We start from the raw sequence: 27,784 nt of genomic DNA on the forward strand, positions 1-27,784 counted from the left end.
TTTTTTTCTGTAACAATTCAATTAGAGTTTTTGTGATTTGTAAATAAATAGTAATAATAATAATAATACAAGGCTCTCAAATTTTGAAGGAATAATATTTTATTTTTCTCATAAGAATTATGAGGTCATTGGACCTATATGTACATGAGTTTGGTGGCTATTTTAGGAAATATGGAAACTAATTCTAGGGAGACAAATCCCTATAATTATGGGATTTATTCTAAATACATAATCCTAGTATTAATAGTCATATATAACTGTGATAGAGAATAAAAATACAATCAGGGATAAAATATAAACTTTCCTAAAATACACACTAAGTAACACGATTTTGACACTCCCCCTCAAGCTGGTGAGTAAATGTTCTCCATTCCCAGCTTGGATATAATTCTTTCAAAGTTAATACAGTTTAGCCCCTTGGTGAGTATATATGCAAGTTGATTTTGAGTGGACACATATGGAGTGCAAATCAAGACATTGTCTAGCTTTTCTTTGATAAAATGTCTATCCACCTCAATATGTTTGGTTCCATCATGTTGCACTGGATTGTGGGCTATACTAATTTCAGATTTATTGCCACAATATAACCTCATAGGTTCATCCCACCTTATCTTCAAGACTTCCAATATAATCTTCAGCCATAGAAGTTCACATATTCCTTGGGTCATTGCTCGAAATTCTGCTTCAGCACTTGATCTAGCTACTACACTTTGTTTTTTGCTCTTCCAAGTCACCAAGTTTCCATCAAGGAAAGTGCAGTATCCAGTAGTTGATCTCCTATCCACAACTGACCTAGCATAATCTGCATTCGTATATGCTTCAAAACTTACACTCTTGTTTCGTTTGAACAAAATCCTTTTTCCTGGAGTCCTTTTTAAATATTGAACAATTCTAAGGGCAGCTTGTAAATGTGCTTCCTTTGGTTGGTGCATAAATTTACTGACTAAGCTTACAGCAAAAAATGTCTGGCCTAGTATGGGATAAGTAAATAAGTCTGCCCACAACTCTCTGATACATTTCCAATTCCACAAAAATATCCTCCTCTGCACTTCCTAACTTGATGTTTGGATCAACTGGAGTACTTGCTGGTCTGCAAGCTATTTTTCCTGTTTCTTTAAGCAAGTTAGTGATGTATTTTTGTTGAGATATGAAGATTCCTTTCTTAGAATGAGCTACTTCAATTCCCAAAAAATATTTAAGTCTCCCTAATGTCTTAATCTCAAATTCTGTGGCAAGGCATTAACTTAACTCTTGTTGCTCCCTTTTGTCATCCCCAGTTACTATAATATCATCTACATATTCCAATAATATTGTTACTTCCCATGAAACTGAATGTTTGATAAATAAAGTGTGATCACCTTGGCTTTGTTTGTAGCCCAAACTTGTCATAACTTTGGTGAATCTTCCAAAACCATGCTCTCGGGGATTGTTTCAGCCCATATAGAGCCTTTTTTAGCTTGCAAACAGTTCCAGTAGCAACTTGTCCATCATAACCAGGGGGTAACTCCATGTATATTTGTTCTTCAAGATCTCCATGTAGGAATGCATTCTTCACATCAAACTCTTGCAGGTTCCAATCATGGTTTGCTGCTAATGACAATATTACTCTGACCGTGTTCATCTTAGCAACTGGGGCAAATGTTTCCAAGTAATCCACTCCATATGCCTGAGTGAATCCTTTGGCCACTAACCTTGCCTTGTAACGTTCAATGGTCCCATCAACTCGATACTTTATGGTGTATACCCATTTGCACCCAACTAGTTTTTTTCCAATTGGCAAAGTGGCAAGTTCCCAGGTCTTGTTCTTGTTTAATGCCTCCATTTCCACATCCATGGCTTGTTTCCATTTCCTGTCAGATAATGCTTCAGATACAGAAGAAGGTGTAGGTGAGTGTTTAGGTTTGTGAGAAAGATTTTATGAGTAGGAGAAAATTTTTTAAAGGATAGAAAATTTGATAGAGAATAAAGTGGTTGTTGGGTGCATGTTCTAGTTCATTTTCTAAGGGCAATGGGAAGGTCAAGGTTTTAGTTCACTTGTACTTCTGAAATTTCAGCAACAAACTCATTAGAATTATTTATAGGATTAGAAGATGTTACCTCATGTAATGATGGTGGATCAGATTCTTGGACATGGATAGAATCTGGAATAGCTTTTTCTCTCCTTGAATATACCAGATTTTTCCCAAATTTCCCACCATTAGTCTCAGGTTGAAGTATAGGTCCTGTTGTTGAATCTGGGGATTGTTCTGCTGAATCTGGACTTCTTTCAGTTTTAGGTACAGCAGTGCTAGTTGTCCCAATTTCAGGTCCAAATGTCATATTCGGAAGCATTAGAGGCTCATCTTCCTGTATTACATTCTCCCCCTAAAGATGAGGTTGCTTGAAGTAGCTTTCTTGTTCATTGAAGGTGACATCCCTTGACACATAGAATCTTCTTGATGAAGGGTGAAAGCATTTGTATCCCTTTTGTGTGGTTGAGTACTCCAAGAATACACACTTGACAGCCCTAGGATCTAGTTTTCCCCTTTCATTACTATGAACTTGTACAAAGGATACACACCCAAATATTCTAGGTTGGAGTTTATTTGTTGGGTCCAAGTGTGGGTAGAATGAGGATAGGACTTGCATGGAACTTTTTGATTCTAAGATTTTTTAGGGTAACCTATTGATTAGATAGGTGGCAGTAAGGAGGGTATCCCCCCAATATTTTTTAGGGACATGATTTTGAAAAAGAATAGCTCGAGTTTGGTCTAGTAAGTGTCCATTTTTCCTCTCAGCAATCCCATTTTGTTGAGGTGTTTTGACACAGGATAACTCATGAATGATACCTTCCTTTTGACAAAAGGAAATAAGCCCATGAATAAAGTAATCTTTGGCATTATCGGATCTAATCCTCTTAATGCTAACACCAAACTGATTTTTTACCATGGAGAAAAAACGTTGAACCAGAGCTGACATCAGATTTTTGTTTTAGTAAGAAAACCCATGTGACACGAGTATAATCATCTATAAAGGTAAGGAACCAACGGGCACTAGAAACATTTTGGACAGTTGAGGGACCCCACACGTCAGTATGAATTAAATAGAAGGGAAAAGTGCTCATATTATTACTAACTGGAAAAGGTACACACTTGTGCATAGCAAGCTCACACACTTCACAATGGAGACTTTCCACATCTAATTTGCTAAAAAGGGAAAAGAATAACGATTTTATGACTCTAAAGGAAGGATGTCCAAGACGACAGTGATGTAGGAAGACCTTCTTCCTGGTGGTCTTTATTGAATCAGAGAAAAAAGAGTTGTTATTTTTCAGGTTTGGTGGTAGATTCAGAAGTAATACAAGCCATTCCATTCTCTAGCATGTCCAATCATCCTCCCTGAGTTCTTGTCCTGTAATATACAAGAATTGCTATAAAAAACAACATTACATGAGAGATCTTTTGTGAGTTTTTGTATAGAAATCAGATTGGTGGACAACTTAGGAACATGAAGGACATTTTTTAATGTTATGGATGGGCTTATTTGGACCTCTCCTTGTCCTGCTGCAGTTATAAGGGGTTCCATCTGCTGTGGAAATTTCCTTGTTGCTAACGGAGAATATGTGGAGAAGTATTTGGGTAGAGGGGTCATGTGGTCTGTGGCTCCAAAATCTAATATCCAATAGTGGGTAAATGGTGTATCTAAAATATTAAGTCCAAAAGAAAATGGAAACTTACCAGAATATGTTAAGGGGCACGTACCTGTGGGCTCCTCCAATTTACTAAGGAAGGATCTTACCCTTTCTATCTCTTCATGATTTAGCTGAACAACCTCTTTGCTATGTCCAACATTAGCAGTGTGTGTTTGCCTTTGTCCTTCCCCTTTTTTAGGACCTCATTTCTGCCCTCATTCTCGACTTGGGGGTTTTCCATGTAATTTCCAGCACTTCTCTCTTGTGTGGCGTGGCTTGTTGCAGTAGGTACACCAGACTTCCTCATATTTTTTCTCCATATTGGGAAATCCATTTTCTTCTGGTTAACAGCAATGAAGGCTGCAGTGAGTAATGAAGGCAGCAATGAAGGCTACGATGAGTAATGAAGGCAACAATGAAGGTTGCAATGAGTAATGATGGTAGCAATGAAGGTTGCGATAGGTTTCAAGGTTGTGCAACAATGAGGGTTGTGACTTAGGGTTTCAGGCACGATTAGAGGCTCCTAAGGAACATGAGCTCTGATACCATCTCAAATTTTGAAGGAATAATATTTTATTTTTCTCATAAGAATTATGAGGTCATTGGACCTATATGTACATGAGTCTGTTGGCTATTTTAGGAAATATGGAAACTAATTTTAAGGAGTCAAATCCCTATAATTATGTGATTTATTCTAAATACATAATCCTAGTATTAATAGCCATATACAGCTGTGATAGAGAATAAAAATACAATCAAGGATAAAATATAAACTTTCCTAAAATACACACTAAGTAACACGATTTTGACAAAGGCTATCAATAGGTTTTTGGTAAGGAACATTGTTGAACAGACAACAGTCTAATGTTCAGGAGGCTTGTGTCTATGAACATAATTTTCATGAGTTTAATTATTAATAGTATCTATTTTTTATTTGTTCAATATTGGATCATTTGATGTTTCTGGAATTCTTTGTTTGATTTTATTTCATTTTCTATTTTGTGCATTATTCCTTGGCAATGCTTAGTGTTGGTAATATCTTTTCTTTGTTATTAATAAATCTCGGAATGGGAACCTTTGAGCTATTAGTTATTCATATTTCTTAAAATTTAATGTCTTTGCTTGGCCATCAAGTATAGCAAGAAAGAGACAAAACGATTATGAGAATTTTCATTTGATGCTCCAAGTGTGGCAAATGTTGTCCTAAGGTTCGTTCTTATTTCACTTTCTTAAACGTTCAATTTTTCTGTAGCAATTCAATTAAAGTTTTTTGCGATTTGTAAAAAAATAAATAATAATAATAACAGGACAAGGCTATCAAGAGGCTTCTAGTGAGGAACATTGTTGAATAGGCTGCAATCAGAGATGTTCAAGAAGCTTGTGTCTATGAACGTAATTTTTAGGAGGTTTAATTATTAATAGTATCTAATTTTTTTTATTTGTTTAATATAGGATCATTTGTTATTTTTTGGAGTTCTTTGTTTTATTTTCTGTTTCAAATTGGATCTATGTCGTTTCTGCTCCTATAATGACTGAGGCATGTTTCTCTTCTCTTTCTTGCTTATTGGGGGTATGAAAAATAGGAATTTAATGAAACGAATGCATGATCTGCAAGAACATATTCAAGTAAAAGATAGGCAACTTATCGAGCTCTATTATAGCTTTATTAAATGTCATGATTTTCTTAATATTTGGCAGGAAGGCACAGGTGGGTTGAATGTGTAGAGATGACTTTATCAACATTGAGGAAGAAGAAGAAATTGATCAAGCTAAGACAGGTGAAACAGGTGAGAAGAAAAATCAAGCTGGAGGTGAAACTGCTCATTCCCAGTTTGTGTTGTTCGAACTTAGAATCCTTTCTTTGTTGGAAATAATCCCACATTTGGAGAGCAATTTTTTGAATATCTTCCCAGTCTAGAAGATATGTTGTCTTGGGTTCCTTTTAAGAGTTATGTGTTTAAATATCTTCCTTGTGAGATATGACTTTAGCAATTTGCATCATTAGAAAATTTCACTGACATAATCACTTTGTGTATATTAGGACTGTAAGACCACTTTGTGTTAAAATTTCACATGCATTGAATTAAGTTCAATTTCAGGCTACAAATGAGTTTGTCTATCATGAAATGAAACTGATTGTAAAAATTGCAGATTTTTGTGTTTACTTTCTATGTCCTTAAAAAGACATAAACTTTGATTCTGATGCAGGTCCAACTTTTGGATTTATATGAATAGTAGACATTGAACCTTTCATATTTGTAATAAGTTCCATGAGGCATGCTTATTAGGACAATACATGCATGGTTCATAAATGAGGCTCTATTGTTGATTCATCATCTTTTAGTTTCATTGAGACAAGAATGAAGTTTCTTATAGTTCTTTTCAGATTATGTTTCTAAGGAGACAATACATGCATGGTTCATAAATGAGGCTCTATTATTTATTCATCATCTTTTAATTTCATTTAGACAAGCATGAAGTTTCTTATCGTTCTTTTAGGATGTTGACATCTATTTTTTTTTTTATTTACTGATAGTCCAATGGAGACCTTTGAGGGGCTGAGGAGTACTTTCTTCGTGCTACCATGGCAGATCCTAATGATGGTGGAATCTTGATGCAATATGCAAAGTTGGTATGGGAGAACCATCATGACAAGGATAGAAAAATGGTCTATTTTGAATGTGCAGTTCAACCTACTCCTCAAGACAGGTACATAACCACAACCAAGCTACCCATCTCACTTAAAAGGAAATGTGGCATGGCCACTGTGTTTTCAAAAGCTAAAAATAACACATGTTAGTACTTAGTTGATGCAATCCTACCCCCAAGGGTATTGGATAGAAGAATCCAAGAGGATTGGGCTAAAGCTACTAAAGAAGGCCCTAAGATTCTCATGAACCTCATGATAGATTTTAGAGCCCATGGACCAAGGTTGGGTCTACTCTTCTTTGTAAATATTAGAATAGGTTTTTCCTTCTTTTGGGCCTTGTATTTTGGCCATTCTAGCAGTATAGGGTTTTAGCCTTGTATTTCAGGGCATTTTGAGTAGTCTTTGTAGTAGGGATTTTTTTTTTTTTGTATTTTCATGTATTTTGGCATAGGGGTGAGCTTAGCTATTATAGGGGGTGTGTGTAGCTAAGTTCTAGTTTCTCATCTTAAGGAGGTGAGCTTAGCTATTAGAGGAGTATGTGTAGCTAAGTTCTAGTTTCTCCTAGAATCTTCTCAAGGAAATTTCTCAAGGAGGTGAACTTAGTTCTTAGAGGGGTGTGTGTAGTTAAGCTCTAGTTTCTTAAGGAAGTTTTTTAAGGAAGCTACCTAAGTTATAAATAGAAGCATGTGTAACACTTGTTATATATTATATATTTCAATCATATTAATTTTGATTCTCATTTAATAAGTTCTACAAAATTATAATTAAATGTATATAATTATACTATATATTTAATTTTGCAGCTTACCTGAGTGTCCGCACGTGTCCGTTTCTCAATTTTTTGAAAGAGCAAAGGTTCACTCACTTGGTTTTGGAAGATGTTGCGGGATGCCGCATTGTTTACCATGACTGAAGAAAGACATCAAAAAATGACTATGGATGAAGAGCTTTTTCTGAATTACAAAATTTTGAAAATTATCTTTGAGTTTCCTAATCCACAGTTAATTATGCTTTGTTTTGGTTATGTTTATAAATCGAGTGCAATGTAATTGTGGCATATGTCAATTTTTGCAAATAGACAACTTCTATTGTGGTCAAAATTTTCCTACAAACAATGTTTCTAAATTTAAATACTTTGTTAATTGACAGTTTCTTATATAATATTTGTTTTATTTTGCTTGACCTTCAAATCATTGATCATAAATTTTTTAGCTTATATTCATTTTTGTTCTCATTTAGATAGTTTCCAATTAAATACATGATAATATTGTTCAATGTTATAACTATATGCCTATAACTATACTCTAAATATAATTTTCCGGCTTATCAATGCGTATGCATAAGTACTTAGTTTATATTCATTTTTGTTCTCATTTGCTTAGTTTCCAATTGAATACATGATAATATTGTCCAATGTTATAGTCATACGAATATAATTATATTGTCAATTTTCACGACTTACTCCTGCGTATGCACAGATACTTAACTAGTATGTTAGATATAGAAGAAAAAATGACTGGTGCAAGAACAAAATTCCAAACCCCTAATGCGCACTTGTTGTCGAATCCCCTCAAAAGCTAGCTCAAATAAACTTCCCCAACCAGTTGCTAGTAAAAAATCAGAACCATTTATTATATGATTATGTCTAACAATATAACATTGTGGTTCATTGGTGAACCACTCGCAAGGTGATTCACCCTAGAATTCACGAAGACAAAGATGGCTAGTTGCTTGCTGAACTAGAGGGTCCAATTCGTTATATTTAACTATTATAAAAAAAAAAAATCACTAGTAGCTTAACCACCTAATCTTGGAACACAGAATCCTAGCAAATGTTGAAAAATGATTTACGAAATGAATGTCTTGACTCTTGATCCAAAAGGTATTTTAGTACTAGAATCTAGTTAAATTTATAACCAAATTTAATTAACCAGATACTATAAAACTGGTTAAATTTTATATAACCGATTATTATGATCACCCCTAATGTGGGTGATGTCCACCTATAGAGACTCTAACACCCAGGTTAGAAGCCTGTGGAGTAAAGAACGTACCTGAGAAGGTGCCAAGGCAAATGTTGGTTATATATGAGTATGGAGTTCAAACATAATGTAGTGTTTGAAAATGTTACAAGTTAGTAAAATACATATCTACTAAACACTTCTATCTTTAAAAAATACACGAATATTAAGATCTTAGTCTCAATTTTTCTATAATAGAAAGACTTCGTTGTTAATAATTTGCAAGATTATAACTACTTGACTAGCAAGGAAATACATGGCAATTGTAACTAGTATGGCTGATGCGCTATGCATGTAATCCATAAATTTGATTATCATTGCTCAAAATCCCTCGTATTAGGTTATCTAAAAGTGCAAGTAGCATTCCTTCACTTTTAAATGAGGTAGCTAGCTCAACCTTTGAGCATTTGCTCACACACAAACCAAAACAAAAAGAGAAACATTCCAAAATTTGCCATTATCTTGGCTTTCGGACCTGTATGTAAAGTCCAGGCACATAAATTTACATAGTTAAATCACACCACAACCTTTCTTTTCTCACTCGGACTTTTTTCTTTAGAACTCCTATATACACTAATGTTAAAGATGATACCACTGAAAGTGCACTTCCTAAACCACCTGAGATAAACCATTCGACGTTAAGAGTGTTCCACGAAATCCTGCCTCGATACGTTGTGTTTCCATTTCCTCGTCACAAAGCTCATCTGCAAAATACAAATATGACAATTTCTGTATGTATACACAAGGAAAAGATAATCATGTACTAGTATCAAATAGCATACCTGCAATATCTCGATTTTCATGGATCTCAGAGTCCCTCACAATAATCTGATCTCCAGCAAATATGTTTACATCCACAAGCGTAGCATATTCATTATCAAGATCAATTGTTCTATCACCTTTTTGTAGTATCTGGTTTTCTTTTACAACCTGCAAGGACAATTATCAGATATAATATACACACTAATTAACAAAATCACCCCCACCCCAAAAAATAAAATACTGAAGGTACTTCATTAGTATAATCTTGTGATAAAAGTGAACACAAATTACACAACCACACCCATAAATGTCATTTCATTTGTGTAAAGTGTAAACCTACTAAGTACTAACACGTTTCTCTTGTGTGTCAACCAAAATATCCATCCATTTCAAGTCAAACCACCTACTTATATTGTTAATTTACAACAGATGCACTTATTGGAGGTGGAAAAATTGGAAGGCGGAAAATTTAAAATAAAAACTGTGCAAGAAAGCAGAATGGTAGTTAAATAGAGTACAGCTAATTTATAAAAACTGTGCGGAAAATTGGGTTTTCTCGTAGCATGAAAACAAATTGAAAGTGATTTTTCACAAAGCAACTAAATCATGTTTTTTCCATCCCATTCTATTTTCAGTTTAACAGATCGACATCCCTAATTTCTGTGTAACCATCCAAGTCAGCTTCAGCTCACCTTGATATGAAATGCTTTTACACAACAAAAAACTAAATACAAATATGAGGAGGGTTTTAGCATAATGATAAGCATATAGCACAAACTTGGCTTACCCCAAACGATTCCCATATCATCATTTTCAGCTGATAAATTGATGTTGAAGCAGAAACTTTCAGACTAATGGAACTCTCATTTTTAGTCTTCCGGGAACGTTTGGAAACTCGTCTGTCTGTTTCAACAAAGCCCTTTGAAGCCTGTAAGATTGATCTGGGGACCTCCCTTCCACGGACAAGAATTACACTAATGTCCTGATTGCAATAGCTAAGTTTCTGCATTAACTCACAGCTTTCCTTTTCTCCAATGCAACTTTCACAAACCTGCATATTAAGAATGGGGGATTATAGTTCAAATGCAAACTAAACAAGGAAGTTTCTACTTTCTAGTAACAACATAAGTAGGTTAAAGTTATTAGCTATGTGGGAGCAAATATGGGAGTGGACAGTCACATAGACCCAGTCAAATAAAATAAAACTATACAATTATTAATTCAAGTACAATTTTATTTTCAGTCTAGTTACATAAACACATCCGGAAGTAGCTTTTTGAAGATGTGATTCCTTTCATTCAGAAACATGCAATACACACAAAAACAAAAGCCTTTCAAGCCAAGGTGAACTACACATTCATTCATATATATCAACAGAAAATACCATATTGGATTATTTGAAGAATATATGCAACTTGTTTCCACCATTTCCTGTGCAAATTTTTTAAAATAAGAAACAAAGTGAACACATACACAAGGTGGTATTTTTGTAATAGAAATAGAAAATGAATAGTTGAAAACAAAATATTTCCACAAACCAAGCACAAAGTTAACTACTAAGCAACCAAGGTGCAAAAAAAGCAGCATCAGGGCAGAAATAGCATATCCAACAGTTTGTGGCAGAGTTTTTGGATTACCTCAGGACAAGTCTTAATCACAATTTGTCCATTCCTACTTTCATTATTCACTTTATCCCAAGTGTTAAGTTGATCCTCACATATTGGCATCTCTCTGCAGGATCCAGTAAAAGCATTTTCTGAATCATTAACATTCTCAATTCTTGCAGATACTCCTTTGGTCTCAATACCACTCCATTCTTCACAGAAGCATTTCCAATCACTCTCAGATATGATGGTTAAGCCACTTACCTAGAATTCACAAAGTGAATAATTGTAAAGCACACTTAAGTCACATTGATGCATAAAAATGGAGGAACAAAGAGAGCAAGTTGACATTGAGAACATACTATTTAAGAAAAAAGATTTGAAGCATGCTAAAATTACTGAATTTAGTTTCTGCTAATAAAACAATGACATAAAAATGCAGGGGTGCATGTACATGTCACTTGACTGACTACATTGTAGAAATTCCTTCATTATTCTAACTTACAGAAGATTCCCTTGGGATTATAGCACCGCGTGTGATAACCAGTTCAGGAAGCCTTTCAATGAGCCCTGAGTGCTGAATACACAAAAAAAGTGGGAACAAAATTCATCATGAAATCGCTATGGATTAAATTCGACAGACTGAAGACGTCATACACATGAAGACCCAATCAGTGACAATTTAAGAGTGTTACAATGCACAACTAAAATAGTAAAATCCCTAGAATTACTTTTCAAAGTAGATATTCTCATAATAATCGCGTACCTAAAAATCCAACTCAATTTAACAAAATGCTAGTTAGTATACTATGCTGACACAAAAGCAAGATGCACATAACATGACAAAAAAAGCAAGGTAAGGTAACAGTACCTTTTCACAGATCAGTGAATCAATTACCCCATCTAAAGTTTCAGGTTTATCTGAAGTCTTGACAGCCAAATTAATGTAATTTCTCCATTTCGAAATCCACGAAGAAGGAACTAAGAAATACTTGCAATTTAGAGTAAGCGGCATACTTTTACCAACAAATAATTTCTCATGATTTTGGCGCTGCATTTGTTTTACTAATCTGCATCATGAAAACAAAATTCACCTCAAAATTTTCTACATCACTATTATAAAAATATAAAATGTACAGAAGAGACCTTAAAGAGTCCTCCAAGCAAGCCTCTTCAGATAATTCATCACTGCATTGGGAACACTCTCTGGAGTCTAAAGGAAAAGTAGGGCAACCTAGAGGATCATCAGCTTTTACAGAAATGGCATCTTTATATAAGAAAAGCCAGAAATCCTCAGGAACAAGCAACCGCTTAGCACCAACAGCTTGCTCAGGCATAAGTTGCTCATGTGGACAGCAAATGGCAGCTGTTGGTCCAGCATCAGCTTCAGATGGAACATCAACAACTTTTCTTTTCCACCATTGCTGCAACCTACAAAATTAAACGTGTCGGGATAACAGACTTTGGTATTGTTACTTTTGAACTATCATAGCAGCCTAGGGAATATAATGCAAGGAAATTAAGACTGAGCAGAACAGGTGATAGATTTCTCTGAAACTGAACCTGGCAACTTATTATTTCATACCAAAACAGAACACTTATCCACACCACCTCTTATCCCTTTCTGAAAAAGCAGAAATGGCAGGAAAAAAAGTTTTGTATCCATACCATGGTCTAGACACATAGTACATTCCGTCTTCACAATTTCCATCAAGAATATCCCGTGCAAGTCGCTTCAATGATTCTCTTTGATCCCGATAGGTGTCAGCTGACACCACATTCTGAGCCCCATCAATCAGACAATCCCAACAGCAGTCTTCATGAGAAAGAGTTGGTCCCCCACCATACTGAATTTTACAATCCAATAAATGAAGTATATTATGGACACAATTTTAGCAACAATGGCAAAATATGAGGAGATATATATGAATAAACCATAAGTCCATAACTAAAAATCAACATTCAACAGTTTCTAAACTTTTCAATAAAAGCTTAAATTTCCTGTTATTTTTAATACACTGTAATTCATTCAGACAAGTATACTGCATTCTCCTCTTTACGTCAACAAACAAACACTATAATAACCTACTTCACAAAGACTTTCATTTATCAAAACGTTTCACCTCCAGTCCTCCTTCAGACCCACAAATGACAATAGTTTCCTAGCTAACATCACCAATAAGAACAAGCTAAACTTAGTGCTTCATGATGAAAACAGCCAGTTAATGCTATTCAGTAACTCACGGGATAGTGGGATACTAGTTTTTGTCTGCTAATGCTCCCTCTGATAAATCTTTTTATCATCTCTCCTACCAGTATTAACCATCACAATAAAAGAGGAACAAAAAAATAATCACTATCCAATTTATTCTTTCCCAAGCTACATTACTATTGCTTTTCATTTCATATTGATTTTAAAGAAGCTACAGAATCAATGTATGATTTCGTAACACATGGAGACTAATAAAAAAAAGGAATCAAGTACTAAATGTATACTAGCTTACCTTAGACAATAATTTATCCCATGCTTTAGAAGATAATCGCTTCATTGAGGTAACCTTTGACACTGGGACTTTCCCATGTGAACATTGGATAGATGTATTGTCAAGAGCACTGCAGTTAACATTAGGAAGTCACCTATAGATTGAGTGAAATAACTCTACCCCAATAATTGGCAGAAGGAACACTTGATCTAAAGGTGCGAAGGAAAGAACTGTATCACATATTATAAACAGAATAAAACCATTAATATTCAAGGTAAAAAAATGCAATAGAAATTATGCACTAACATTGGAATAAGGTTGTCAGCCCACTGACGAAGCCAGTCACTACAAATCCAAAAATACGGTTGCTGCAGTGATTGAGTAGGAGCTTCAGCTAAAATGGACCGAACTTCCTGTCTCCTCTCATTGATACGGCTCAATTCTAACACTTTCCTATGCTTGTACTGCTCGCAAGAATCAAGATATGAGGCATTGAAACTTTGAATCTCTTCACAAAGATGAGAAGGAAGACAAGCACTGTCTTGTGCAGTAACTGCATTGCCCGCTACTTCTTCAAGGTTAGCACCATAAACAATTCCACCCTTTTCACCAACATTTTTGCTATGCTTAAGATGGTACATCAACATGTAAGCATCACTAGATGAAAATGTCTCCAGAGGCGAAGATCGTGAATGAGTGGCATCTAAACCATTACTGTCAGCTAGCATTGCTCCAGAGCAATTAGAATGAAGTACATCTGTCTTAACAGATTTAGAAGTAGAAGAACTTCCTTCCCCAACTGGATGACAACCCAAGTTAGTAACATTCTCGTCATCAAATTCCCACCATTGCCCAGTGTTTACATCCTTGATATGGGCAATGTAATGACCACTATTAACAGCAGTTCCTTTGTGAATCAGTACAGCTGACAAGTCATACATCAATTCAAACTGAGATGGCTCAGACAATCTATGGTGCATATGAAGTTCAGCGGGAAATGAAAATGCAGAAGTAACTTTCTTCTTCATTGTATTCTGTCAGTGGAAACAGAAGAATAAAAGACAAATCATCAGAAAGAAATTTAGTGTTATGTAAAATAAGATTTAGTCCCTGGGCATTAGGAGACCAAAAATTAAAGGGAAATAAAAGAAGATGGTGTAAAAAAAAGTAAAAAACCACTGTAACATGAAGACACCCAAATAAAGAAAAAGCATGCAACCATTAACACAGTTTCTCTCTTCAGAAAACTACTCTTGCATGATCACTACTCAAAGAAAGAATTTCAAAATATATCCTATACAGGTTTGCAAAGTAAATCAAGTATCTCTTCTTTATAACCATTCAAAGTTTGTTCTCTTAGTTGAAACTTTATTAAGGAAGACAAAACATCCTACTAAGACACCAACAAATACAAAAGACAGAATTAGAAACAAGAAAGCGATGCTCTCATAACTTGCATGTGAAAAACAGATCAAGGTTCCTGCGTTGCTCTCTCAGATAATGTATTTAGACCAAGATATTTGGTATAAATGGTGATACACACACTGGAGGGATTTTTTATGTATTTGATACAAGGATTTGGCATAGTTGGGAAAATTATATATCAAGGTTTTAAATAGCACGTTGTAGCACTAGCACCGCTATGGTAGTGCAGCGCGGCCACTGACTACTACAGAGGATGCTGTAGCAGAGATATATAGTGTAATGGCTGTAGCACTAGGTGTTGATTCCAAAAAAAAATCCTGAACAGAGACATCAGTGCTTTTTTTTTGGGGGGGGAGGGGGAGGTATCTTTTGGATTTCAATCTCCAAAAATGAAATTACAGCTGTAATAGTAGTGAAAATGATGAAGACTTGGATTTAGTTGACTTTGTTATTTACATGCATGTTTTGTTTGACATCCTTGACTTTTCATTTTTAATTATGAATGTCATTAATTGAGTAATTTGGATCATTTTTTAGAATTTATATGTATACATGTAAACTATTTAAAAAATTCAAAATACCGGGTATCTAGCTATAGTGTTTCAGGGCCTGGCCACTACATGCCACTATGCAGGATTTAAAACATTGTTATTGTTACAGAGAGGGAGTGGCACCCACACACAAATAGCTTTCAGGACTCTGGTGCATATGAACTATGAGGAACTCTAATTTTGTAAGGCCAGAATTTGTTTTCATGATTGTATAAGATAAAATCATCAACAGTTTCCAGAATGATCTTCCATTACATGGATTTCCAGAGCACAGTGCAGTAGATGCTTAAAGAGATAGACAATATCCACAAGTTTTTATTTATTTATTTTGTAATTGGATATTTAATTATTTATTCTTTTCATAAGTTCCCTATCATTCTCAATCTAATACAGTAGTACTCATTTGAGTCATTTCTCTCTTGTACCCAAAACAAAAGAACTATAATCAAACCTAAAGAATATGTAAACCATGAAAAATGCACAGCATTAATTGTATAATGCTCCCAATAAGAACTCAAGTTTTTCCCAGTACCTGTGGCAGGAAGACATAACGTTTAAGTTGAAAATTAAGTACATCAGGCAATGTACGCAGCTTGATGCTGCGAGTAGCATCAACTCTCGTTTTACATGACTCACAGAAATATTGATTGTCACCATGAAGCTCTTCAATAGCAAGATAATCATCTAGGCTCTCATCTAAACCTTTCAGTCCCTTGATATTCAACTCTAACCCATAGAAGTCCTCCATTTTGGAAGAAGCCTCAGAGTCTCTTCCACATTGCGAACACCTGTAAAGCAAAGATAAAATTTAGAAAAGTGTAACAGTCATAAACACAACTACTACTGGTCACATACATATCTAATATGAATGTAGAAGATATAAGTAATTTATTTGGGATCATTTGATCATAAAATACCAGATTCACTTCTGACATATGAAGCACAGACACTTCAAGAAAGGCCGTGTTGGAAACATGCCAAACACTTCGTGTTAGACACAACACAACAGGACACTACAAAATAGACATGGACACATCAAATTTTGTTGTGCTGCCGTGTCTGTGTCACTGTCATGTCCTCTGTCCATATCAGTGCCAATGCATCTTAGCTTTTGACCAACAACGAGAAAAGGATTCTGAACAACCAGTACCATTAATTTTATTATCAATACCAAACAGTACTTAAAGACAAATGTAACAGCCAATTTAGTACAAAAAGGATAATCAATAGTGTCATTTGGTAATATCAAATACATCATCAGAGGAAACAAAAATCATATATGCATTTTGTAGGAAGAATCAACAGCAGCTAAAAAAACAACAATATTTTACATGTTAGCAGCATGAACATCATTCCCAAGATAATTGTTCTTTGGGCATTTTCCTGTATTTTTAAGAAGTGTGGGAAGGGAAGAATTAAAAATAAAAGAGGGAATTTCAACATATTTGACAAATCTATGATATTCCAACAGTGCCATCCCCACAAAAGTAAAATAAAATTAGTAGGAAAAAACTATTCTATATTATTCAACAAGTTACACACAATTACTGGTTCTTACGTTGTCACATGAGACACACTTCCTCGGAAAAGATCTTGAACTATTGTTCTTGCCTTGGCAATTATGGAATGGCTCAAACAATGCTCAAGTAATGACAGAAGCAATGTCAGGAACTCGTGGCTATCCTGCTGAACTGCATTGTCTAACTCCAGTGTTTTTACAAATGGAGAAGAATCTATGAAAGCCATTTTACTAGCATGCAACTGTACAAAAAGCCGAGTCAGTTGATCTAACACTGGTTGTTGTTGTAAAACATCTGGTTCTACAGAAAATATGCCTTCTCGGAAAGATTTATTCATGAACAAGCACTGGAGTATACTGTTGGCATAGCATGTTGCACCAAGATTTGTCAGACCTGCAGGTGAACTATCAGAAGCACGAAGATCCATATTTGGGTCAGGACCAAGACTTTCAACAAAGTCAGACACCTTCTGCCATAGACCAGTCTTCCGGGTACCATTTGTTGGCGGAACCAATGCACAGAAGCAATTAGGGTTGTCTTTAGTATTAACACGACAGCCTGAACAGACTGGCTTCCAAATCATATACAGTTGATTTATATCATCTTCAGTCACCGCACCCGTGTTGTGAATTTTCCTACACAATAAAACAACAAGCATGCAAAGTGTAACAATAAGCTCTAATCTCATTACATTTCATAATCCAAAACCCAAAGAGTGTCAGCTAGTAGTACCTCCATATGTCAGAAGTGCCACCACCACCATCATCCCCCTGTCTCTGCCTTTTATTTTTTCTTCGAGTTGCCAGTCTAGTCATTGTACAACTATAAAACCTAACCCCTGAAAAAGGGACAGGAAACTAAACTCCTTGAGTAAAAAGAAAAGATGAACTAAGACAGTATTTCCGCATCCATTTTTTTAACTCTTATTAATAGCACAATTGAACCAAACTAAATCAACAGATAGTTATATTAGTTTCATCTTTTTAACTCGTGATCTAACACCAATTATTAGTATGCTAGCAATAAAAACTAAAAAAATTGCAAACCACAGCACAGGACAATATTGGTTCATTGAATATACTACTAATGAAATCACATTTTGTTTCATAACAAATTACATAGCAAATATTGTTTAAAAAAACGAATAAACCAAAATTATCACAGAAAATTTTACACGAAACAGTGGCTATATTCATATCTAGGCAAGCACATTATCATATATTCATTACTTCATCACCATTATTCATAGCACACTGCACACCAGAAAGAAGAAAAAATCAAATTACATAAATATCACAAAGAGCTTAAAAGAACCCTAGAAACTCCAAACATCCAAATAAAAAAATCAACGGAGAAACGAAGGAACAAAGAAATGTGAAGCAAACGTATGATTCAATAAAAAAAATTAATAACAAAATTAATCAAATGCGAAAATATGATCCTAAAATCATTATATCAAGGCAGAGAGAATACCTAGGAGACAAAACGACGCTGCTCTAAATTGTAAGATCGACAATCAATGACAAAACAAAGGCTATATGAAATAAAAACAATTTACAGAATAATTTTTTATGAAATTAATTTTTAACAAGAATTATTAGTGATAAGATAATTGTTAATTTCAGTATTTTGATATTTTATTTTCTAGTAGAATGAATGAATGAATGATTACCTTTCACATAAGGAGAAGGAGAAGAAAAAGAGGTTGCAGGGAATGGTGAAGGAAGGAAGGAAGGAAGGAAGAAGGTGAAAAGTGAGAATGAGAGTGTGAAAAGAGGGAAAAGGACAATTGGTTTGTCTTGGGCCAAGTAAGTATATGTGTGTTTTGGTGAATTGATGGGTCAATTTTGAGTCACAGTTTTCCCTCCTTCTGTGCTGTGACCTGTTGCTGGGGCAGAGCAGCAGAGGCTACACTCACACTTACACATTGCAAAAGGTGGTGGTTCTACTAGTACTTGTGGCATTCAGACTTGAGTCAATTTGGACACCAATTTATGGTAACTTTGTTTTATGTGGGCAGTGAATTATAAATTTTATCACTTAATTTTTATTTTTATTATTTTGGAAAAAAAAATTATTACTTAAGTTTTGTTTTCATAAATTTTATTATTTAAATTTTCAATTTTTGTGTATCTTATAACCATTGATGAAAGATGAATGATTTTAACTTATGATTTAATTTTTTGCATAAGTTATAATTACAACGGATATAGAAAGTCATTTTTTTACATCAATTATAAATATTCCGAATATACAGAAATTTAGAAAAATGATTTTTATATTATTTTATTACCAATTTGATGGTAGAATTTATAAAATATTAAAAATTTGGATGTTAAAATTCGTGGAAAAAAAAAAACTTAAGTGGTAAAAACTGTAAAGTTATGAAAGTTGAGAGATAAAATGTATAAAAATAAAACTTGAATGATAAAAGTCACACCATAGTGAAAGTTTAATGATAAAATTTACAATTAAGTCAATACAACGTTATAAAAAAAAAACATTATTAGCAGGAATCAAAGATCATTAGTTTATAATAGCTCACCAACTCTAGTAAATGGATTGAGCAAAATGGCTTAATATGTGGGGAGTGTAATAGTAATTTTAAAGGTTTTTTAGTTAAAATTAATATATATATATATATATATATATATATATATATATATATATATATATTCCAAATGATTTTAGAGATAAATATTATGAAAATTATGAAGAAAAAAAATTAACAAATTTAATATATGCATGATAATTTTCAACTGAATAATCAAGAAAAAAAACTATATTACCTGTGTATGCTAATGATAATTTTAGTTTTTAAATTAAAATATTTTGTTGGTGATTGTTAATGATAATAATAAATTTTAGAATTATTTTATTTTTATTTTTAAAACTATTATTATAAAATTTAATAGAATTTATCATATATAATGATATGTAATTGTGTAATAGTGACAAAAATCTTTAAAAAAATTATTAATATATTATATTATTTTAATACTTTATATATTCTAATTTAAATTTTATTTAGATGTTTGTTGTTAATTTTTACTGAAATTAATTGTATCTAACTTTAAAAAGAATAGGTACTAATTTAAATGTAAATACATTATTATTGATATTTTAAATATTATTTTTCTAATTAAAATCAAAATTTATTTTCATAATGTACATTAACTTTTAATGCTAATTTTTATCATGGAGATAATATTATAACTTTAATTATAGAATAAGATTATAGGTTTTGCATTGCATTATAAAACCACAACTCACATCAAGTGAAAAAAAGGCAATGTGCCACAAAAAAATATTTCCAAATAATTTTATTTTATTTACATTTTGTTATTATTACATGAATTTATTTTTTATACATTGTCGGTGTACAAATTTTTACACTATTAACTCATCTGAAATTATATTATATAATTTTTAAAGTAATTATACTAATGTGGTAAAAAAAAGTAATCATACCTTTTTTGTTTAGGTCAAAGATCACACGTATTCCTTAACCCACCGTGTCAAAGACTAATCATTGCTCCAATGAAATTTTACAACAGTGGAAATTGAACACGAATTTTTCCACTAAATAAATTATTCTCACTGATGTAAACCATAAAAACTTAAATGGTCAATTAATTATTTATAAAAGCATTTAAAGTTTTCTCTTTTTACTTATTAACATTTGCTAACATTTAATTATGGAGTAAATAGGCATTTTGGTCCTTGACTTTTGACCTCTTTTGCAAATTAGTCCATATTTTTTGAAATGTAAAAAATAATCTTTATCTTTGCATAAGTTTTGCAAATAAGTTCTTCCATTAAATTTAAAAGTAACGCCGTTAGTAAAGTGCATTGTTGACAATTTTAGACTATCCAACATGACAAATTGTTTCAGATTGTGACACGTAGACTAGACTTTGATGCAAAATTTAAAAAGTGGTCAAATATTTTCTTCTTCACTTGCTTCTTCTTTCTCAAATTAGGATTTCTAAAGTTTCTCTCCTCTCAATTCCAACATGGTGGAGTCTTAAGTGTGTGTGTTTCTCCTTGGTCTTATTTGTCCCCCTTGCTTCATCTTTTTCCTCCCCTCACTTCATCTTCTTCGTAGTGGACTTTGATTTCTTCATGTCTGCAAGTGATAATTCTTCTGCATTTTTCTAGTAGTTGCCAATGCCACCATGGAAGACGTGCAACTATTCAAACTGTAAGAACAAGGAAGAACCCAGGAAGGTTATTCTATACTTGTGCATTGTCCCAAACAGACCAAGATAACTGTCAATTTTTCAATAGGTTGAAAAAGAAAACCAAGTTTATAATCCTTCTTCTATCACAAGAGAATCAATGATAGTGGCTGATTTGAACCTACAAATTGAAGCATTGTAGAAGAAAATGAGAAATTTAACAAACATTGTGTTGTTAGGTTTTTCAATTTTAATTGTAATGTTAGTTTTATGGGGAATATATTTTAGGAAAAATTTGTAGTAGCATCTTTTTTATATTGTAAGTGTTGTTTTGCTAAAGAAATATTGTGAATAAAGTTCCTCAAGTTTTTGTTGCTACTGTCAGTTACTTTGCAGTTCCTCAAGTTTTTCATATGAAATTTGATTTAGGTCTATCTACTGTCAATTACTTTGCAGAACAATAGAATGATGCTAATGTTGATTGCATTGATGTTTGCTAATTAAAGGGGAAAAATGTAGTTTAATCAATTCACCTAAACCCATTTCAATTAAATATAATTTTATTTTTATTTATTTATCATTATCTAAACATATTCATTTATGTGTTATAAGCGCAACTTCTATTGCTTCTAGCTTTCCGTCACCTCTTCACCTTGCCTCTGCTCTTATGTGTTATGTGTGTGTTGATCAGTTATGTGCATCTCATTGGCTTGCTATGCATTGACAGAAAAATATAAAGATTAAGTTAGGATTAAGACCGGTGATATTCTATTAAACTGTTAATTGTTGGTGTTTACTGCTATCAGATATGGTACAACAAAATAATTGCCATATTTTCTGCTTATAATGCTTCTTGGCATTTTTTATTGACAACCAGTAGAAATTTGAGTTAATTTGGCTTCATCAACATTTTTCTTGTTGTTGTTCCCTAGTCCTTTGGCTTCATGAAAAATATGATATGGCTCACTCATCTGCCTACCTTCTCCCACTGCTATGATTATGAGTACTTTACAGGCTTTTGATTTAGTATCCAGTGCACAAGTAATATTGATCCTAGGGTTTTCCCCTTTCCTTTTTAAAGAAAAACTTCGATTATTCTGCATAATGAGAAAATATAAGGTTTTGGGATCGATCGTGCGCCCCATTGAAGGATGGCAATGGATTTTCACACTTTGTTATGTGACCAAGTGAAACTTTCTTGACTTAAGGTCATAGAGTAATGCCATGTGTTTGCTGATCCCACCAACTTAATGACACGGGCTGATCCCGAAAGAAATTATACAACAAAGGCAATCCTTGGATTCAAAAGGAATCCTAAGGAGTCTACATGAGTGACTATCATTAGATGAACCCTACTATCACAATCAGCTTTTGGCATTTTCCACGAGCTCTTGGTCGAATGATTTTTATTCTCAAATGTGCAAGTGCAAAACCTCGAGGATTCTTCCTCTTTGATATATATATATATGTGTGTGTGTGTGTGTGTGTGTGTTTGTGTGTGTGTGTGTGTGTGTGTGTGTGTGTATGTGTGTGTGTGTGTGTGTGTGTGTGTGTGTGTGTGTGTGTGTGTGTGTGTGCGTGTGTGTACTTTCTACAACAATCACAAGCGTGTGCGGATTTCATTCTAGAATTCTAGCTTAAAAGCAAAATTAGTCATTCCTTGATCCACATGGGCTTGTAACGTGGTCAGGGATAAGAGGGCTATGAAAGAAAGGATTAGAGTGGCTCAAAGTTTGAGGGTTATATTGAGTAAGAACTTTGAGAGTCTTGCTTGTATTTTATTCATTTCAGCTCTACTCATTTTATCTTATACATTAATCTTCTATTGCACTTTTGTGCCTTTCTTGTAAAATATGGAGATCGTTGTCTCTCTTTTTTTTTCTTCACTCGCCTTTGGTGGATTTTATTTTCTTTTTTCTTTCCATTGTTGTCCAACTTCATGCATGTGTTGTTTGCATTACTCTTCTTGCTGGTTTAGCGGTGGTTCCAACTCAGGGTTTCTATTTTGCTTTTGCTATTTTCTTTTGTTGTTTTCAAAAAACAAATATGCTTTGGCTCAGGGGGCAACAAGGGATAAATTAGTGTTTGGGATGTTGAAACATGGCCATGTGTCATTTCAAATCTTGACTAAGATCCTTTTGTAGTTTGGATTTTGGGACAAAACCTTAATAACACACCCCTGATTTTATTTTTTTATTTTATATCAACCCTAATTTTTGCTTAGGTCGCCTTTCAGGCTTTCAACCTACCGAGTGAGAAATTTTGATCTGCCCCTAGGTTTGCTTGGGGCTCATGCACGGTGTCTCTCATTGCCCGAGTGTAGGGCTCTGAGGTATCTATTGTTGTCTTTTGTCACGACCTTGTAGCTAGGAGAAATGAAAGAAACTGTGCAGATTCTCGAAAATGAATTTTCAAGGACGAGAAACATTTAAAGGATTTTCAATTGACAAATTAACTCGAATGACTCCTATTCTTGATACCTCACTTTCCTCACAAAAAGACAACTTTTAAGAATGATAAAACGAGATCAGATGAATGTTTGTACTTTTCATTTGAAACACAGTCAATCAAACATTTTTTTTTTTTACTTTTTACTTTACTCGTCATTTATGGTACCCTCACCAAACGTGTAGAACGAGTAATTTCTGATTGAACAGTTTTAGAAGTCAAACTCAGGAGCGTAGGTCACTTGAGCAAACAAACCATCTGCTTACATTCATATTCCAGTGAAAGTTAAATAAGCAAAGATATAATTAAGAGAATGAGAGACATCAAATTTATCCATATTGTTAGCATTGTGACTGTTGTTTACAATAATGACATAAACTTGAAAATCCTAATGAGTCATTAAAGACATCTAATAACAACCTTCAAATTGTCCCATGCATAGTGTCGCTTGCCATGTCAGAATTCACAAGCGATTATCCTCCTCAAATTTTAGCCAGCCTGCATCAATCAGATTTTGCACCTTATATTTCAGGGTCATACAATGCTCAATGGAATGCCTCGGAACTCCTTTATGATAAGCACATGTTGCGCTTGAGTTGTATCCTTGGAAAAATAGAGGTTGAGGAACCTTGGCTGGGGTTATGACTACCATTGCATTATTAAGTAGATATGGGAGTAAGTTAACATACGGCATCGAAATTGGGGTGGATTTTACAGGCTTCTTTGCTGGAATATTCCTTCCCTGGTTGGTGTTTTGGTTTGTGTTATGGGTAGTGTTTGGTATTGGATGTGCGGCAGGCGGGCTTTGTGGTTGATTTAGGGGTGACCTTTGTGGATGATTGAGCGTTCTTGGCTGATAGGGTGGTGGGTAATGAAAAGGGTTGACATTGGCTGAGAATTGATATTGTTGAGCTGGTGGGAAATTTGGCCAGCTGGTTACTTCACCATGAAGTTATTTGGTGGCCCAGGCGAGCTAGCCTGGGCAAGCCAGGATTCAGAAAAATCCTTAAAATGACCCTTTTGCCATCCCCTTTGGGTATTTTCGCATCCTTGATCAAAACATTGAATGATCATCTGTTTCGCACTATAACGGGCGTTTAACACCGCAAGTCGACTAGCAAGGATCAAAAGATCAACAAAAAATAGTCCCCAGACGAAATTAGGGTATGACATGGACAATATTTGTAACTTACATAGTTGTGACAACATGGATAACACATGTAATATGGTAATTAACGTGTCTTCCAATGGACGTTCATATAATTATTTCATTTACATCTTCATGAGTTGTTCAAATATTCAAATTAGAAAAAAGGCAGCTTTACAAAACATAAAAGGAAGAAATATTTATGGGGTTATGGTTTACGAGGTTTAGGATTTACTTATTTTAGAGTTTAGGGTTTATGGTTTAGTTGTCAGGATTCAAGGTTTAGTTAGTTTAGGTATGAGAGTTGACTTATTTTAGGGTTAGGATTTAGGGTTTAAGGCTTAGTGAGTTAAGGCTTTAGTGTTACGGGTTATTGTTTAGTTTTTTAGGGTTTATGATTTAAGATTTAGTCTTTTTGGTTGACTGAGGGTTGATGGTTGAAGGTATAGGGGTTAGTTGTTAGGGTTTAGGGTTTAACATGAGGATTTATGGTTAACTTAGGGTTCATGTTAATGGTTTAGGGTTTATGAAGATAGCATAAATATTAAATACCGCTCAATCATATTGCATACATATATCCTATACTACTTAATTAATCCCAACTATCTTCACGTGTCCTGTGTATCCTTCCTTTGTCTGAACTGAACATAAGCATTTCGTTGCTCAGTGACACCCTTGGCTAATCTTAGATAGTGCTCAGTCAGAGTGTATGCTTCAATTCCAGTAGTGGCCATCCTCATGTTGATTATGTGTTCCAAACTTTATGTTATCTTTTGGCAAGCGTTCTACGACATTGACAACAAAGTAGAAAATAATTATTGGAAGCATGACATAAAAAATCACTAATAGTGAATTGAAAATATATTATACAACTGCATGTCGAGGCATGTCTACATCAGCAGTTGCAGGTGCTAGTGGTTATGCCATAGCTGCTACGTGGACGGGCTCTTGAGGAGGATCTGGTACAATAAATGTATCATCATGCACCACGGGTGGATGTCTAGGAGGCTTCCCAAGCTATGTCAAACTCATGAAGGGGTGAGATATCCTATAGAACCACTCCATGTAGTCCGCTGCACACTGTCCAGGAGCACTACAAATTTGTCCAACTGGTGCAAGGTATTCTAAAAATTGAAGCCATCTATCGTCAATCTCCTCTATGGATAAGGATGGAGCAACAGGGAGTGGAGGAATGGTCTGAACATAACCAAATTGTCGCACTATCCTCTCTGGTTGGTGTCTAACAATAGATGAACCCCATCTAATATGTCCAGAAAATAATGAGATGAACTCAAATTCATTGAACACACGGTGGTCACCATAAGGAATCCAACACACAGTATCTGGATTCAATCTATCCAAGTGCTTATGATACGTCAACACTGGTAATGCCTTCCCAGACTTTCAGCGATAAGCATGTGGTTTCCTCTCATGGTAATCCTCATCACCGATAATGGAAGTAATTGTAGGGAAATGATTATAGATCCAACACAACACATATTAATAAAGAACAAATAAAACTTCAAATCAATAGTAAATATAAAGTATAAAATTAATAACTGGAGGTAAAAAAATTTAATTGCCTGTAATAGAGTGATATATCTTGTAAGACGTTTTGTTGTATGCTTTGATGCATCATTCAGATTGTCATACATATGGACCAATGGAGCTGCTCCCACTAAATAGCTTCCATATTGGCTGAGGTCATGAAATGCGTCCAAGAATACCACACTAATGTGTGTGGCACTCTTTTTAGCAAATAGTGTGCAATCTACTAGATGCAATAAATATGCTTGAGCTGCTAGGGTCCATGGTCTTGCGTCACATTTGCTACGATAAATGTTTTGTAGCCAGGCTGGGCGAACATATGTCCCCCTGCATTGAAATGTCTCATATTTTGCTTCTTGTTTATTGACTTTAAGCAACTAAACTAACAAGTCCATAGTTTGGTCTACATCAAGAGCATCGAAGGTATGAAAGGCATTTGTAATGGGCAGATGTAACAAGGATGTCACATCATCAAGGGTTATAGCTCTCCTATTGGTAGAGGAAAACTATTAGTTTCCTTGTGTCACCTCTCTGCAAAAGCAGATAAAAGTCCCTTGTCACCAATGTTCAACGAACATGTAATCAGAGAACTTAATCTTGTAGCAGCCACTATGCCTTCAATCTCAGGTTCATGCCATTCAAATTTCTCTACTTTCCTCCCATGAGAGACCAACTTCAACTCAGTACATTCCTGAAAAAAGTTAAAATTAATTAGTTTAAGTAAAATGATAAATAGTTATTCAAATATTATATAATCGAACAAATAACTAATTTTCCTGCCCAAACTCTAGTTGTCACATGATCAACATATGACGTCAACATTGATGTATCATGGGGTCCGCCTGGAAAACCCTCTATATCAACACCAACATGATTCGTAACTGGTTCCTGAGGCTGCTCATGAACCTCGTCAACAACATGATCCACATGGTTAACATCCTCAGCAATAGCTACAGTTGCTTGCTGTCTACATGCAGATGTTGTCGGCCTTCGAAGCTTAGGGGCTTCTTCTGCATCACAACTAACATGTCTCCCTAAGGCTCTTCCTAAAAGTCTACCTAAAGCCCGACGCAATCCTCTAATTCTAACCATAATCTACAAATTTAAACAGTAATAACAATTAATGTGATCGTTCAAATAATATTTGAGTTTGATATTTCATAACAAATTTTTTGTCATTCTATTAATAAAAAAACTAACTAACAAATTCAGTAATAAATCTTCTAAAATTCTATTGTATTATAAAATGCAGTATAATTTAACAAAGGTAATAAAAACATTTAAATTAACAATAAATGATTAATCTAGCAAACTAAAAATATCATCAAAATCAAACTACAATTTAATTTAAAATATTTTATAAATTACTATTTAATAATTCATAAATAAATATTTAATTATTTTATAAATAACTATTTAGAATATAAAAATGAATTAAAATATTTATTTTTAAAATAATTAAATAACAAAAAAATTTATACACTGATTTTTACAAAATTCATAAAAAAATTATTTAGTATATAAAAGAATTATTAGAAAAAAAAATAAAAAAATATAGTTAATTAAAAAAATATTAAATAACAACAAAAATAAAAAATTAATTTTTAAATTAATAATTTATTAAATAATAAAATATAAAAAATACGAAATGAAAATCTGTATGTTCCATACAGATTGGCAATTTGTATGGATTTCCGTATGGTCATACGAATTCTCTAACACTATAAAAATTAAATTTTACGGTGAGATAGGGGTATTCATGGCAATGGTGACA

At 34.0% G+C, this 27,784-nt stretch overlaps 1 protein-coding gene across 1 annotated transcript; it reads right to left on the bottom strand.

Moving 5' to 3' along the window:
* Window positions 1-8,611: 8,611 nt before the first annotated feature.
* LOC114391902 (ubiquitin carboxyl-terminal hydrolase 26-like) lies at window positions 8,612-18,602 on the bottom strand. Its single transcript, XM_028352906.1, has 14 exons — window positions 18,359-18,602; window positions 17,419-17,524; window positions 16,725-17,321; window positions 15,699-15,954; window positions 13,497-14,224; window positions 13,212-13,320; window positions 12,376-12,554; window positions 11,854-12,138; window positions 11,579-11,777; window positions 11,213-11,284; window positions 10,741-10,971; window positions 9,891-10,154; window positions 9,124-9,271; window positions 8,612-9,045 (listed from the first exon to the last, which is right to left on the bottom strand). Exons 2-14 carry the CDS (start codon window positions 17,499-17,501, stop codon window positions 8,951-8,953), a joined length of 3,246 nt encoding a protein of 1,081 aa, XP_028208707.1. The 5' UTR covers window positions 17,502-17,524; window positions 18,359-18,602; the 3' UTR covers window positions 8,612-8,950.
* Window positions 18,603-27,784: the final 9,182 nt, after the last annotated feature.

The sequence above is a fragment of the Glycine soja genome, chromosome 17 (genome assembly GCF_004193775.1).
Source record: "Glycine soja cultivar W05 chromosome 17, ASM419377v2, whole genome shotgun sequence".
NCBI lineage: Eukaryota > Viridiplantae > Streptophyta > Magnoliopsida > Fabales > Fabaceae > Glycine > Glycine soja.